Source organism: Delphinus delphis, chromosome 8 (assembly GCF_949987515.2).
Source record: "Delphinus delphis chromosome 8, mDelDel1.2, whole genome shotgun sequence".
Classification (NCBI taxonomy): Eukaryota; Metazoa; Chordata; class Mammalia; order Artiodactyla; family Delphinidae; genus Delphinus; species Delphinus delphis.
In genome coordinates this window covers 56562346-56575529 of record NC_082690.1, presented here as the reverse complement: position 1 = coordinate 56575529, position 13184 = coordinate 56562346, and the positions used below count along the sequence as shown (strand labels likewise).

Here is a 13184-nt window from a genome sequence, read left to right as displayed (position 1 = left end):
CTCCTTTCTGATTTCTTTAACACATAAATTTAATTTTTTGAAAACCGTTTACTTCAGTGTATAATTTTAAGCTACTTAGGTCTTTCTATACTCCTGTTTTAATATTTTATATTGTGGTTTTAGTTCGACCAGACGTCGTATTTACTTGTTGAGCCCAAGGGTCAATGAGTGGGGAATGGTGAGGAAGACATAGATCCCTCATTCTGTCCGTCTCCTCTGCCCTCTTTCCCTCAGAAGTAGTAACAGAACCTAGTTCTAAAGATTATCTATAGGAGGGCTTCAAACTCTGAGCCTGAAAAAAGTAACTTGAGCCAAGGAGGAATGCATCTGAACTGACTGCATTCCCTTTCTCCTCTCCCTTCCCTCCCCCACTCAAAACAGCAGCTTAGGCCAGAAGGAATGTGGTCGAAAGGTAAAGAGAAAGCCAAGAAGGTTGAGCACAAAGGAGATGGAAACAAAAGGAGTGGAGTGTCTGGGATCAAAGAAAGGCCTTGCTTGAACCATAACACGTGTTTATTATTTGGCATGAGACCATTTATTAAGTTTGATACTCTAATTCAGTTTTGAAACATGTCAGAATATTATAGTATTAAAGCCTGGAATGTCAAGGGGCTTCACAGTTTTTAATTGGGCCACTCTTGCCAGCATTGTATCTAAATAAAGTGGCTATCCAGAATTACTATTCTCTTAACTCCTTTTCCATCAGCCAGACATTCATGGGATGCTGTTTAAGTTTCTATGTGAGGATGAGGATTTCATGCTGGTGCGCTGCATACCAAAGGATGAGAGGGCCAAGGTAGTTCCACTTCTCAGAAAAGGGGCTGGAGCCAGGTTTCCACCCTCCCTTGCTATATTTAGTATAAATAGAGAGGAGTTCTTTGAAACTTAGGAATCTCAGGAAAGCCCTGGAATAAGATGTTTACAGAAACCTGTAAAATTCTATCTAGATGATTTGTGCAACTAATGCATATATACACCCTCATTAGTAAGCAAAATAGGAATTTTGATCTAATTCTAACATGATGTTTAATTTTTCATTCACTTAAAAAAAGTTTGAATATGTTTGCCTGAGTAGAAATTTGGAAGATTTATAGATCTTTCTAAAAGTTGCAGTTGTATCTTTTGCACTGCAAATTCTGTCCTTTCAATAGCATATATATTCATGTATTTTAAATTATTAATCTTCCATAATTTCTGCCACCATTTAACAATGTACCAGGTAAGTGTAGACATCACTTTATTTGTATGGTAAACTCTCACCAAGCAAATTTAGTAGTGATATTCTAATAAAATGATAGCAAACTAGGAGTAAGCCAAGAAAATGCTGAATAGCTTTTAGAATTTTTTCCTTTGACAATTAGCAATAGGTCTGTTTCTGTCTCTCTTTCTTGTTTGTACGAATTTTGTTTCAGAACTAGCATCAATTGGAGATTATGTGATAACAAATTTGTGAAGGTTATTGGGGTAAGAATCCCTCTTTCCCATGTCTTAGGTAGGACTATGTTATACCATGAAGGAATTTGCAGATTTCCCACTGTAACTCTATTGAATTCATCAACTCCTAGAAATTCCTTTCTTGACTGAGTGTAAATTCTTCTCAAGTTGTAAAGTAATTTATTTGTTCCATTCAGTGAAAGTTACTAGTGATTAGACAGCAGTGCCCACTTAGTATAATTCAAAGGCAAAAGTTAGACAAAACACATCTGAAAATTTTTATACCTTCCACTTGTGATGTGGCAGTTGTTTTCAGTAGCATGATGTATGCTTGTTGAAGGAGACATTTAGTAGCTGTGTGACCATAAGCAAGTTATTTAACCTCTTGGTAATTCAGTTTTCCCATCTTAAAAATGGAGATAATAATATTACCAATTTCATAAGATTGAAAGAATTGTATGAGTTAATACATGTAAAATGTTTAGAACAATGCCCCACATATACTAAGTGCTAATTGATGTTAATTTTCATCATTACCATCATCATCATTATTCCACTATCCACTAACAAGGGCTTTTGTGTACTCTATCTAAATTTGAAGAATCAGTGGACCTACAGAATCTTAAACTCTAGGTTGGGTTGTAGAATCTTTGGTTTTGAAAAAGATGCAGAAATACTTCTGACTTAGTGAAGAGGTTGATTGATTGATTGATTCTGGGTGAATTTTAAACCTCGACACTAATCATTAGTCAGGAAAAATGATACCACTACCTTTTGTGGAGCCAAGCCAAGGGAAGTGAACAACTGTCTTTTCATATTTCAACCTCTGTTTGGATTCCTAGGATAAAATTTGCTCAAGAAATTGAGTAAAACTGATAATAATGTCTGCTTAGGGGTAGAGTTCAATTGCCTCAAACATTCCTTAGAGTGAAGAATGGTATAAATAAGTAAAATTAAAGTAGTGGCAGGTTTCTTGCAGTGTCCTCACATCTAGTATACTTTTTTTAACAGGAAGGATAGTAATATAACACACTGTCAGTGACACATGCAGTGATATATACAGCTCCCTTCTATCCCCCAGTACCTAGTCTCCCTCGTTTACTGCCTCAGTTTCCCTTGTTTGAAAGCCTTAGAACCTCTGGCCATGCAGGCAGTTAGGATAATTTTACAAAAGTTCAATGAATTCCATCCTTAATTATTCAGGAAAATCTGATTTTTGAAATAATGAGTACTTTTTACCTTTTTAGCTTAATTATAACATTAAGTTCTAAAAGTTAGTAGAAATACTAGTTTTCATTAGCAATACCAGATTTAAACTAATGAAAATAATGTTGATATTTATTTAAAAGGCATGGGACAGTTTTTCATAGTTTCAATTATGTTCATTATAAGATTCAGATTATGGAATAAAATGTGTAAAAATCTAAGTGTGTGTGAAATTCCTTGAATTCTGATTATTATTCATAATTTTGATCTTGCTTGCTTAAAATAAAGCCTCTCCTGTTCACTCAGGGCACTTTTTCTAATTTAAAAAGTTATATTTGAGTGTATATATTTGCTTCATTTTTAGCAATTGAGAACTCTTGTAGCAGTGTTTTCTTTTTTGTTTAGTATGTCTGGACCTAATAGCTCTTCAGAATGGTCCATTGAAGGTCGTCGATTGGTACCCCTGATGCCTCGGCTGGTTCCCCAAACTGCCTTCACTGTAACAGCTAATGCTGTTGCCAATGCAGCTATCCAGCACAATGCATCTCTTCCAGTGCCTGCAGAAACAGGAAGCAAGGAAGGTGAGTAGAGAAATAGTTCTGTGTGTAGAAATGACTTTTCTCAGATTCTTCAAGAAAAGTTGTCTTATTTTTCATCTGTTTTTGTCCAGTGTTTAAAAGTTGTGAAACATAATGAGCAACACTTGTTCTGAAACGAGAAACTGCCAAGTTTTTAGTCTCAGCCAAAATTAAATATCCCTTTTGTTCAAAGTGTGAATTATATTAATCACAAAATTGCAGAAAACCTTCTTGGAATGAATTTTTTCATATGAGCGTGTCTTGTTAGAAGTGGATAAGAGGCCTTAACAGGTGACATGGAAAATTAATAAGATGATAGAAGTCATTTATCTGCTGAAGAAAGATGCTGAACTGATTCTTTAGAAAATAAAGCTCTGTTTTTGTCTTCTGGAATCAGTGGTATATGCTGCTTCTCTGTTCCAGTCAATGTGCTGAATCTGTTAGGGGTTACGTGGCCGATGGGGATGGCTTTCTTATTGTTATTTAATCTAATAATTGATACATGCTTTAAAAATCCTTGGAGTCTCCTGAGGTCACCAAGAGTAATATTAAATTTGAGAGCGCATGTTTGGGTTGACTTCGGTAGCTTAGTTTGGTGTTACATGAAAATGACCCTGAAAATAATGCAGTTGTCAGATTACTTTGCAGAATTGTCTTTTCTTGACTAGCAATGGGTTGTGGAGCAGAAGAGACATTCCTTTCATACGTGCCAGACTCTGTTTTACACGGAAGGAAGCTATATTTAGGGAGAGACAGTTATCAGTGTGCAAACTTGGCCTCCACTGAGTTCCTGTTTTCTTTGTTGCAGGAGAGCTATCTTTCTTCTCTTCCGACTTTTGTCTTTTCTGTTTACCACCTCTCTGGTTCACTGGAAAGAATATAGAATTTTCAATAGTCTAATCTATGTTTGAATCCTAGTTTGCCATTTCTTTGCTTTGTGACCTCCAGCAAGTCTTTTTAGCTTCTGTGAGCCTTGGGTTCCTCATCTTTAAAATGAGGATGTAGTGTTGTGAGAATTAGTGATAATATATGGAAAGGATTTAGCATAATGTATGGTACTCAGTAAATAGTGCCTATGAGCTACTTCTGCTTGTTGTTATTCAATAAATTGAAATATGATGTTGTCATTACCTTAGTTATTATTGCACTGCTTAGATGGCAAGTGACTAGTGAGTTGTTTATGATAAAAGAAACTTACCTTGTTTCTCTCCAGGAGCCAAGTTGGAAATTGCTATGGTTAGGGAAAAATTATCCATCACTCCATCACTGATGCTGCTATTAGTATTAAAAAAGAATACAAGTATATGCTTTTTGTCCAACTCCTGCCATGAAGGAAAAATGATTTTCATTTTTCTCAGTTTTAAACTTGGTTTCTTTGTAACTGTCCTCTTCTCCATTGTCAGTGTCACCTGTAGACAGCTGCGAAATACTTGGGGGAAACCTAGTTAAGTGATGATTTTCAGGAAAGCTTATTAATACGTTTTAACCTAGTACTGGCCTCTAACTTCTGATTATAAAAAAGTGTTAAAATTGGCCTGCAGAAAAAAAATAATTTTACTGTATGCATGGACAGTTTTGGTGAAAGTTAACAGCAGACTTTTTTATCGTTCCTTCAGTAGTGGTTTGCTATTCCTACACAAGTACCACGTCAACCCCAACCTCTACCCCTGTTCCAAGTGGCAGCATAGCAACGGTTAAGTCTCCAAGACCTGCCAGTCCTGCCTCCAATGTAGTTGTCTTGCCAAGTGGAAGTACTGTTTATGTCAAAAGTAAGTGATACTCTCGGTGTTATCAGGGCCATCTTGACTAAAAGCTGCAGCATAGGCTCTGATTAGATCTGCCTTCCTGATTAATTCATTGGTCCACTGGCTATTAGCAGTGGTTAGTTTTTGAAGGTTGTAAAGAATTCCTTTCTTTACATGTAACTAGGTATATATTGCTTTTTAATCAGTTCTGGGGGTTGAGAAATTACTTCTTTTTTGTTTTCTGTGGGGAATCTGCCTTGAACAGTGCTATACTCTAAGATTCACTTGCTTTGGTTTTCATGGAATAGAAGTGTGAATAGAAACTAAAGGAATGTGCTTATGTCATTTATGTAGTGTTTACTCCTATAATGTAATCTTTGTAGTGTTTTAAAAAATTATTTATGTACCATATCATTCAACTGTTAAATTCAGTGAAGCATTCTAGAGAGTCCTTTCATATTTCTAGTTGACTGTAATTTTTTGAAATTTATTTGCAATTTTTAACCCCTTTGATTCTACGCTGTGAAGCAGTTTAATGTCCAGTTCATTTTTGTTTTTTAATGTCTGTTATGTCAGTATTGATTTGCTTTTGGTATCAACTGGAGATCATTAATATTTGACTTTCATTTTTCTCAGTATAGTTATAAACTTGATTTCTTTGTAGCTTTTAGAGATGGACTTAGCTGTTTTAGACAAATGATTTTAGGTCATTTTCAGTCTTGCTTAGGGTTTAAAAATTGAGGGTATAAGGAGTTATGTTTTATTACCAATTCCATGAGTCATTTTTTAAATGTCTGCTTTATAGAGATTTCCTATGTATATTGCAAGGTTTTATGTTTCTCACTTGATTTTTTAAAAAAGTACAAAAACAGTTGAGGCTTTAGTGCATTAAGAAAAAACTAAGAATCTGGGAATATTAAGTTTATATCAGATTTCTGTGGATTTAGCCAAGATGATCTTTTAAAATAACCATAGAGGTCTATTTTTTAATTGTTTTTTTAAATGTTGAAAGTGAATTCCAAACATGAAGAAACCATTTCACACAATATATAGTTTGAAGTAACAGGAAGTTTATTGTTTCATTCTCAGAAGTCATACAGGCAACATTAGTTTGAGATATAATTATACATTCACCTAACTTCATATGTGCAAGACACTATACCAGGGAAACAAACCGATAAGACTTAGTCGTTGTCCTTTGGGAGCCCCTTAATAACAGGAGATGTGCAGACTGACAGCCACATTACCATGGGGTAAGTGATACAGAAGAGAATGTACAAAGTGCTTTATAAGCTCAGAGGAGACATGAATTCGCTTTGCTTAGAGGAGTAAGGGAAAGCTTCACCGAGGAGATGGCTTGCAGGATCATGATTGCTGGATGATGAAGAGGTCATTGAATGTATGTGGTGTTCCCCAAAGAACAGTAGTATATAGAGACTCCAGATGGATAGAATATGTGATAAGGTGGCTTTGGGGAATGGTGAGCAGTTTAGTGTGCCAGGATAAGGTGGGTGGAATAGGGTATTGTGTTCTTAGAAAGATATGGGACCTTGAATGATAAAGAAATGATTTTTGTGCCTCATCTTGTAGGGAGATAAAAACTACTAAAGGATTTGAGGCAGGGCATTGGCTTTATTAGATGTGTGAGATTTTTATAGCTGGTAGTAGGATGAAGGGTAGAATGGAAGTGGAGAGATTAGAAGCACGTACACCTTTTAGGAGGTTGTCGCTAAAATACAGGCAGAAGATAAGAAGGCCTGACATGGCCATAGGGTTAAAGAAAAAAGGGAAGGCATTCAGAGACAGCTTCCCTGAGGGAGGATTGATAGAACTTACTGTCTGATTGGGCATGAGGCAAAGGGAGAGGTCAAGGATGACTGATGATGCAATGATTTAAAAATAAAGTATAAAATACAAGGTTATATTGCTATAAATGTAGCAATATTGTCACTGCCTTACAGGTGTTAGCTGTTCAGATGAAGATGAAAAACCCAGAAAACGAAGGCGAACAAACTCTTCTAGCTCCTCCCCCGTTGTCCTAAAGGAAGTTCCAAAGGCTGTTGTTCCGGTCTCAAAGACGATCACTGTACCTGTGAGTGGCAGTCCTAAGATGAGCAACATCATGCAGAGCATTGCCAACTCCTTACCACCCCACATGTCTCCTGTGAAAATAACCTTCACCAAGCCATCAACACAGACAACAAACACAACAACACAGAAGGTACGTGGTGGAGGGAGTCTGTCTGCCAATTGCTGTTTTTATCTCTTTCAGTCAATATGATTCAGATTTAACAAACATGCACTGAGTGCTTACTATGTGCTTGGCATTATGGTGGGAATGTTCACATCTCTTTCTTTAATTCTGCACATAAAGCTTTGGGTTAGGTATTATTATTTCACTTTTTGTGTATATTTTTGTATATGAGGCTCAGAGATGCCAAATGACTTGCCTAATATGACACAGCTAGCAGATCTTCTAAGACTTTCATTATATTTTACCATTGTGATTCCATTTGGGAAATAATTAAAATATAAAGGATTCTTTCAGCCTGTATTTGGATAACTTTACCTTTAGGAACTTAGTTCTTATATTGCCAGACTAATGAAGTTGTCAGAGTTAGGTGTTTCATAGACGAAAGGAAGGATATGATTAAGTGAATAATTGTTATCTTCTTTTTAATTCTTAAATGCTATCATTAATTCATTTCTAAACTCTTCTGTCAGTATGTTCAAATCATCAGTATTCTGTCAATTTTGTTATTAGAGCCCTCTACTTGCCACACTGATCTGGATGCTGATGGTACCCTAGGCTTGTTATATACCTCTGTGTCCGAGATCTCCCTTCACTTTCATTCTGATCTTCCTCTTTCTTGGTTTATTTACTGATTTACTGGAGCATATCTTCCAGTAGCTTCTTGGTATATGGGTGGGATGGAAAGTAAAGTTTTTAAGACCTTGTATGGTAGACTGAAAATTTCTTTATTCTACCCTCCTACTGTTTTGATATAAGTTTAACTAGGTAAGTATTCTAGGTGAGAAGTCATTTTCCTTGAGAATTTTGAAGGTATTGCTTCATGGGCTGTTGGCTTCCAGTATTGCTTTTGAGAAGCCCAGTAATGCCATTCTAATTCCAGATCCTCTTTTTCTCTTGGAAGAAGTCAGAGTTCTGAAAGTTCAAGGTAATTTTCCTTGGTGTGGGTCTTTATTTTATCCATTGGGTTACATACTCAGTGGCCCCTGTTATTCTAGAATACTCATATCCTTCCATTCTGGGAAATTTCTTGAATTATTTCTTTGATTTTTCTCTGTCCTCTCTTTTTGGATCACCTGTTATTCTGGATGTTGAATGCCTAGATTCATCCTTTAATTTTTCAGTCTTTCTCACCCCCAATTTCCATTTGTTTGCTTTTTCTACTGTAGTATAGTAGTTAAAAGCCTGGATTTTAGAACTAGACTTCCTGAATTTGAATCCCATTTTATGCTACTTACTAGCTATGTGACTTTGGGAAAACTAAACTCTAGACCTAAGTTTTTCTCTTGTAAAATAGGGAAAATAATATATCTATTTTATAGGGTTTTGGGGTGTAAATAAATGAGATAATAAATACAAACCAGTAGAACAGAGCCTAGCACATAGTAAATGCTCTGTAAGTATTATTTTCTTTATCTTTTAACTTTATCCTTCATTACTTCTCTGGAATTTTTCATTTTTGCTATCCTATTTTAAATTTCTAGTAACTCTGTCTGGTTTTCTGAAAGTTTCTTTCTTTCTTTTTTTTTAAAATAGCATCCTGCTCTTTCATAGTCACTATGTTCTCTTTTCTGATGATATTCATGATAATTTTTTTTGATGTTTTCTTCTTTCATGTTTTCTCTCTTACCTGTAAATTTCTTTTATTTTTTCATTTTATCTCTTCCATTTCAGTTTCCTTAAATGCTGGTTGTGGAAACGGACACTAAAAGCTGACAGAAGGCTCTGTGTGTAGGGTGGGACATGCTAACTTTCATTGTAGGTTGAGCTAGCTGGGCTGTTTTGTTGATGAACACCCGCCACCCCTTTACCTCCACCAGTTGTCATTCTCTTTAGGGCTTTTTCATGGACTGGACAGTTTCCTCAGAGAAGAATCTTCCAGTCTTTTGCCTACAGTAGTAAGCCTGTCTGCTAGTATTTTGGGAGTAAAGGCAAGGAGTGGGCTGGATAGTCTCATCATTCAGTATATAGACTTTACCTAACCTCTCTGTTTTCAGCATAGCACCTACCTGCCTCTGCCTGGTATCATCAGATTCCTTTGGATTCAATCTCTCCCTCAAGAGAATAAGTTTTAAATCTTCCTTGAGGATAAGGGAGGATAGCTGGGGATCTTAATGCTGCTTAAACAGATTTTCAACTAATTTACATCTTTTTAGTCCCACTTTTATCCCCACTTCAGAAGTATCTGGTGTTCTCAAATTACTGAGTCTTTCTGTGGTTCTCTGAAAGCTGTCTTGTTTTTTCTTCTGTTTGCTGTCTTAGGTTTCCACTTTCTTGAGTATGCTTGATCAGTTACTACTTGTCTGTTTGTTTTCCACTTTCCAGAAGTTGATAGCTATTGTCTCCTTTCCATTTTGACCTTATGGGTTTATGTGCCTCTTCTAAAAAATCCCTTCATACTGTTTTAGAGGGATTTTGGGGAAGGAGTAGAGATGAATTCTTATTTTCAATAGACGGTCTTTCCTACTTTTAAATCTTCAGGTTCATGATAATTTTCATTTAAAGAAACTCCTTGAGTTTCTTGGAAATATGTCATTATATAATATATAAAAAATTACAATTTTCTTAACAAACTAGAAATGACAGTGAGTTGATCTGTGTAATATAATTCTAGCTTCAGTCTTAGGACGAGGCATTATAGTTTAGTGTTAAAATCAAGTAAGAATTTTTGTAGTCAAAGAGGCCTGGATTAGAACCCCAGTTCTTCCAGTATGACCTGAGATAAATTAGTCTTTCTAAATCTGTTTACCCATCTGTGAGATGAGAGTAACGCCAATTTTATAAGGCTGTCGTGAGGATTAAATGGGATTGGGTATTTTAAAGTACAGCATAATGTATGTACTCAGAAAATGTTAGGTCCCTTCCCTTGCAGGTATTTTATGGAAAGCAGTGTTACCTAACTTTATGAACTTTCCAGTCTTCTTTGGTAGACCTATATGAAAATATTTTAATAGAAGGGGTAAACCTATAAGTGAAGTCAGTGAACTTTAAAAATAAAAATTAATTGCAGTGTTGAGAATGTGCTGTTCCAAATAATGAATTTATCAGTTCACTGAAGCTTACCCCTTAATATATAGAAATTGACTATTTTTGGTGGTTTCTTAAATGTTACACTGAACATAATTTTTGTATTTAATGGCTCCAAGGTAATCTTTCTGAATATCAATTTTTATATATTATTATAATATTGCTTTCTGGGCAAGCTGTATATTAGGTGTCTTCAGCCTGCTATACTCTAAGAATTTTTAAATCTACTTTTGTAATTTTTTACTACCTTCTTTGTTGGATCTATTTTATCAGTAATTCTTCTCTCTTCTCCCCCTTCTCATCTTCTCTTTTAATTTGATATTTGAGAAAATAATGCAGCAAAGTTATAGCTAAAAGAGTACCCATCTCAAATCCATGTCCTTTTATTTCCTTATTCTGTTTTGCTTATAACTAGTTGACATTATATTTATTTATTTCCCATTTCTCCCATAGAGTATAAGTTACTGAAGGTAGAGACTTTGTCTTATTTATTACTATTCCGTAATGTTTAGAACAGTGCCTGACATGCAATAGGTGTTGACTAATATTTGTTGAATGAATGAATGAATAAATGAATAAGTATATCTGGTTCCAGTACTGGCTCTCCACCTCTCTTGAGCCTCAGCTTCCTTATAAAACAAAGATAATAATAGTGCTTACTAGATAATTAAATGAGATGATTCATGGAAAGTGCTTAACATAGTGCTTATGATGAGTGTTCAGTAAATGTCACCTAACATTATTAACTTTCCAATCTTCTTAGTTGACCTATGTAAAAATACTTGTAGTGGATGGGGGCTCACCTGTAAGTGAAATTGATGAACTTTTTTTTTTGATTCACTGACGTTACCATATTTTAATTTTTTCTTTTCTTCTGAATTGTCAGTTGAGAGTGGATGGTTGAGATTGTCAGACTTGTAATGCTCATAAGAGGACATATTTATCTCCGAAGTCATATATGAGTCATACCATGAGATTCCAGGCTCAGAACCTTAGATTTGTCCTACTGTGTTTAAAAAATAAACATTTAAAACAAATTAAATTAAAAATAAGACTCATTCAGGGCTTCCCTGGTGGCGCAGTGGTTGAGAGTCCACCTGCCGATGCAGGGGACACGGGTTCGTGCCCCGGTCCGGGAAGATCCCACATGCCGCGGAGCGGCTGGGCCCGTGAGCCATGGCCGCTGAGCCTGCGCATCCGGAGCCTGTGCTCCACAACGGGAGAGGCCACAACAGTGAGAGGCCCGCATACCGCAAAAAAAAAAAAAAAAAAAGACTCATTCATTCCACAAATATTTGCTAAGTATCTATTATGTTCTAGATGTAAAACTGTACTCTTACTTCATGTGTACTCAGTGCCATTACTTTTGTTATTTCTTGGACAAACTGAGTGTGGGTAGGACTAATAGATATTCTTTGGGATTTTTTTTGTGTTTTTTGTTTTCCTTTTGCTGGATAATTGGATTTTTTTTGAAATCTCTGTAAGGCTGTTGCCATTATACATTCACCTTGGATTTCTCACAAATCATATGGAAGTCAACTTAGGAAATTACTTTAGTTAAAGTTACTTTTACATTAAGTATAATTACTTATGAATTTGTGGACTTGATTCAAATTCAAGTAGGTCATATATTTTCAGGGTAGACAAATTTCCACCTGTGTTAATGTGGTGCCTTCATTTTGAGTATAACATTGGTACAACACTTATATAAACAAAGCAACAGAATATAGCTTTATGCTTTCACATGCTTGATTGATATTTTTCATTTTATCCTTAGGGTGCAAGTCCCAGCACTCTTAAGGAGTTTTTGTGAGTGCTAGAAGGTCAGTAATTTGAATTATGGCCTGAATAAACACTGTTTGGTTCACTTGGTTTCAAAATCCCTTTGTTTCCCTTGTTGTAACATGTAACTAAAGTGCAAGTAAATTTTCTTCAAGGTGGATCTCTAATTTTGGATAACCCCTTTTCAGATCAGAAATTAGTTTGTAGACTGAAATCTCAAAATATGTTTTATCATTTGTACCTGTAACCTAAAACATGCTCTCAAAGACTCTAGATTTATTTTGCTGAAGTTATTGTCTTAATGTTAGAAGTCTACATGCATACTCTAGTTCTAAAATTGCAAATGTTTGACCCAAGTGTGAATGCTTCCCCTTCCCTACCCATGACAGAGATTGTTTATTAACTGTGGCCTACTTTCCTGCCAAGCCTTGGTGAATCCTCAGCTGTGTCACAGAGTCCTTATAAAAACTGTACTCTAGGAAGGCACTACTATTAGTTCAGAATTGGCAAATATGAAACCTACTTGCTATTACTACTCTTAATTGGCTTGGCTGTGCTAGTAACTGTGAGCTCTTTGGATTCTCAAGGGTATCAGAATTTGGGAAAAATATAAAAAATTTTTTAATGAAACAAAAATAGAGTACATTAAAATAAATTTCCAGTTTGATTTGATCTATAACACCTTTACTGATATCCTTCTAACATTTATTAAGTAGTAATAACAAGATACTAATAAGTACCATTTGTGAACTGCCAAATATTGACCACCTGCTATGTGCCTAGCACTATGTTAGATGCTTCACATCATTATCTCATTTAATCCTTATAATGATTTGCAAGGTAGGTATTATTATCCCTATTTTATAGATGAAAATTGGAACCCAGAGATTTTAACATGTCCAGGGCCCTGCCATTTGTTAGTGGCAGAGGCAGGATTCAGCTCAAGTTCATTTGACTCTTAACTTCTGGTCTTTTTGCCATATTAGTCTACTTCTCGGTTTATATGATGGCTGATGGTTGTGTTTGTAATAGTGCTATATATGTGTTTACTGGTTGAGTCTATGTAGAAGTATGCTGGTCAACTCTATAGAGGTGTTTGCTGGTCAAGACTTGTATGTCTCTCTTGACTCCTCAGATAATCAACAAACTCCTTAAAGTAAT

The 13184-nt window shown here is 35.6% G+C and overlaps 1 protein-coding gene across 12 annotated transcripts in view; it reads left to right on the top strand.

Annotated features, from left to right (window-relative positions):
- The window catches only part of EMSY (EMSY transcriptional repressor, BRCA2 interacting), an 80611-nt gene that overhangs the window by 10609 nt on the left and 56818 nt on the right, over positions 1-13184 (top strand). For 9 of the 12 annotated variants that reach the window (XM_060018248.1, XM_060018243.1, XM_060018244.1 and 6 more), the window contains 3 exons: positions 3046-3221; positions 4835-4987; positions 6925-7184. In XM_060018248.1, the coding sequence (XP_059874231.1) occupies positions 3046-3221; positions 4835-4987; positions 6925-7184 (589 nt within the window). The remainder of the gene's footprint in view (positions 1-3045; positions 3222-4834; positions 4988-6924; positions 7185-13184) is intronic. The other 3 variants (XM_060018245.1, XM_060018249.1, XM_060018238.1) reach the window with 1 other exon arrangement.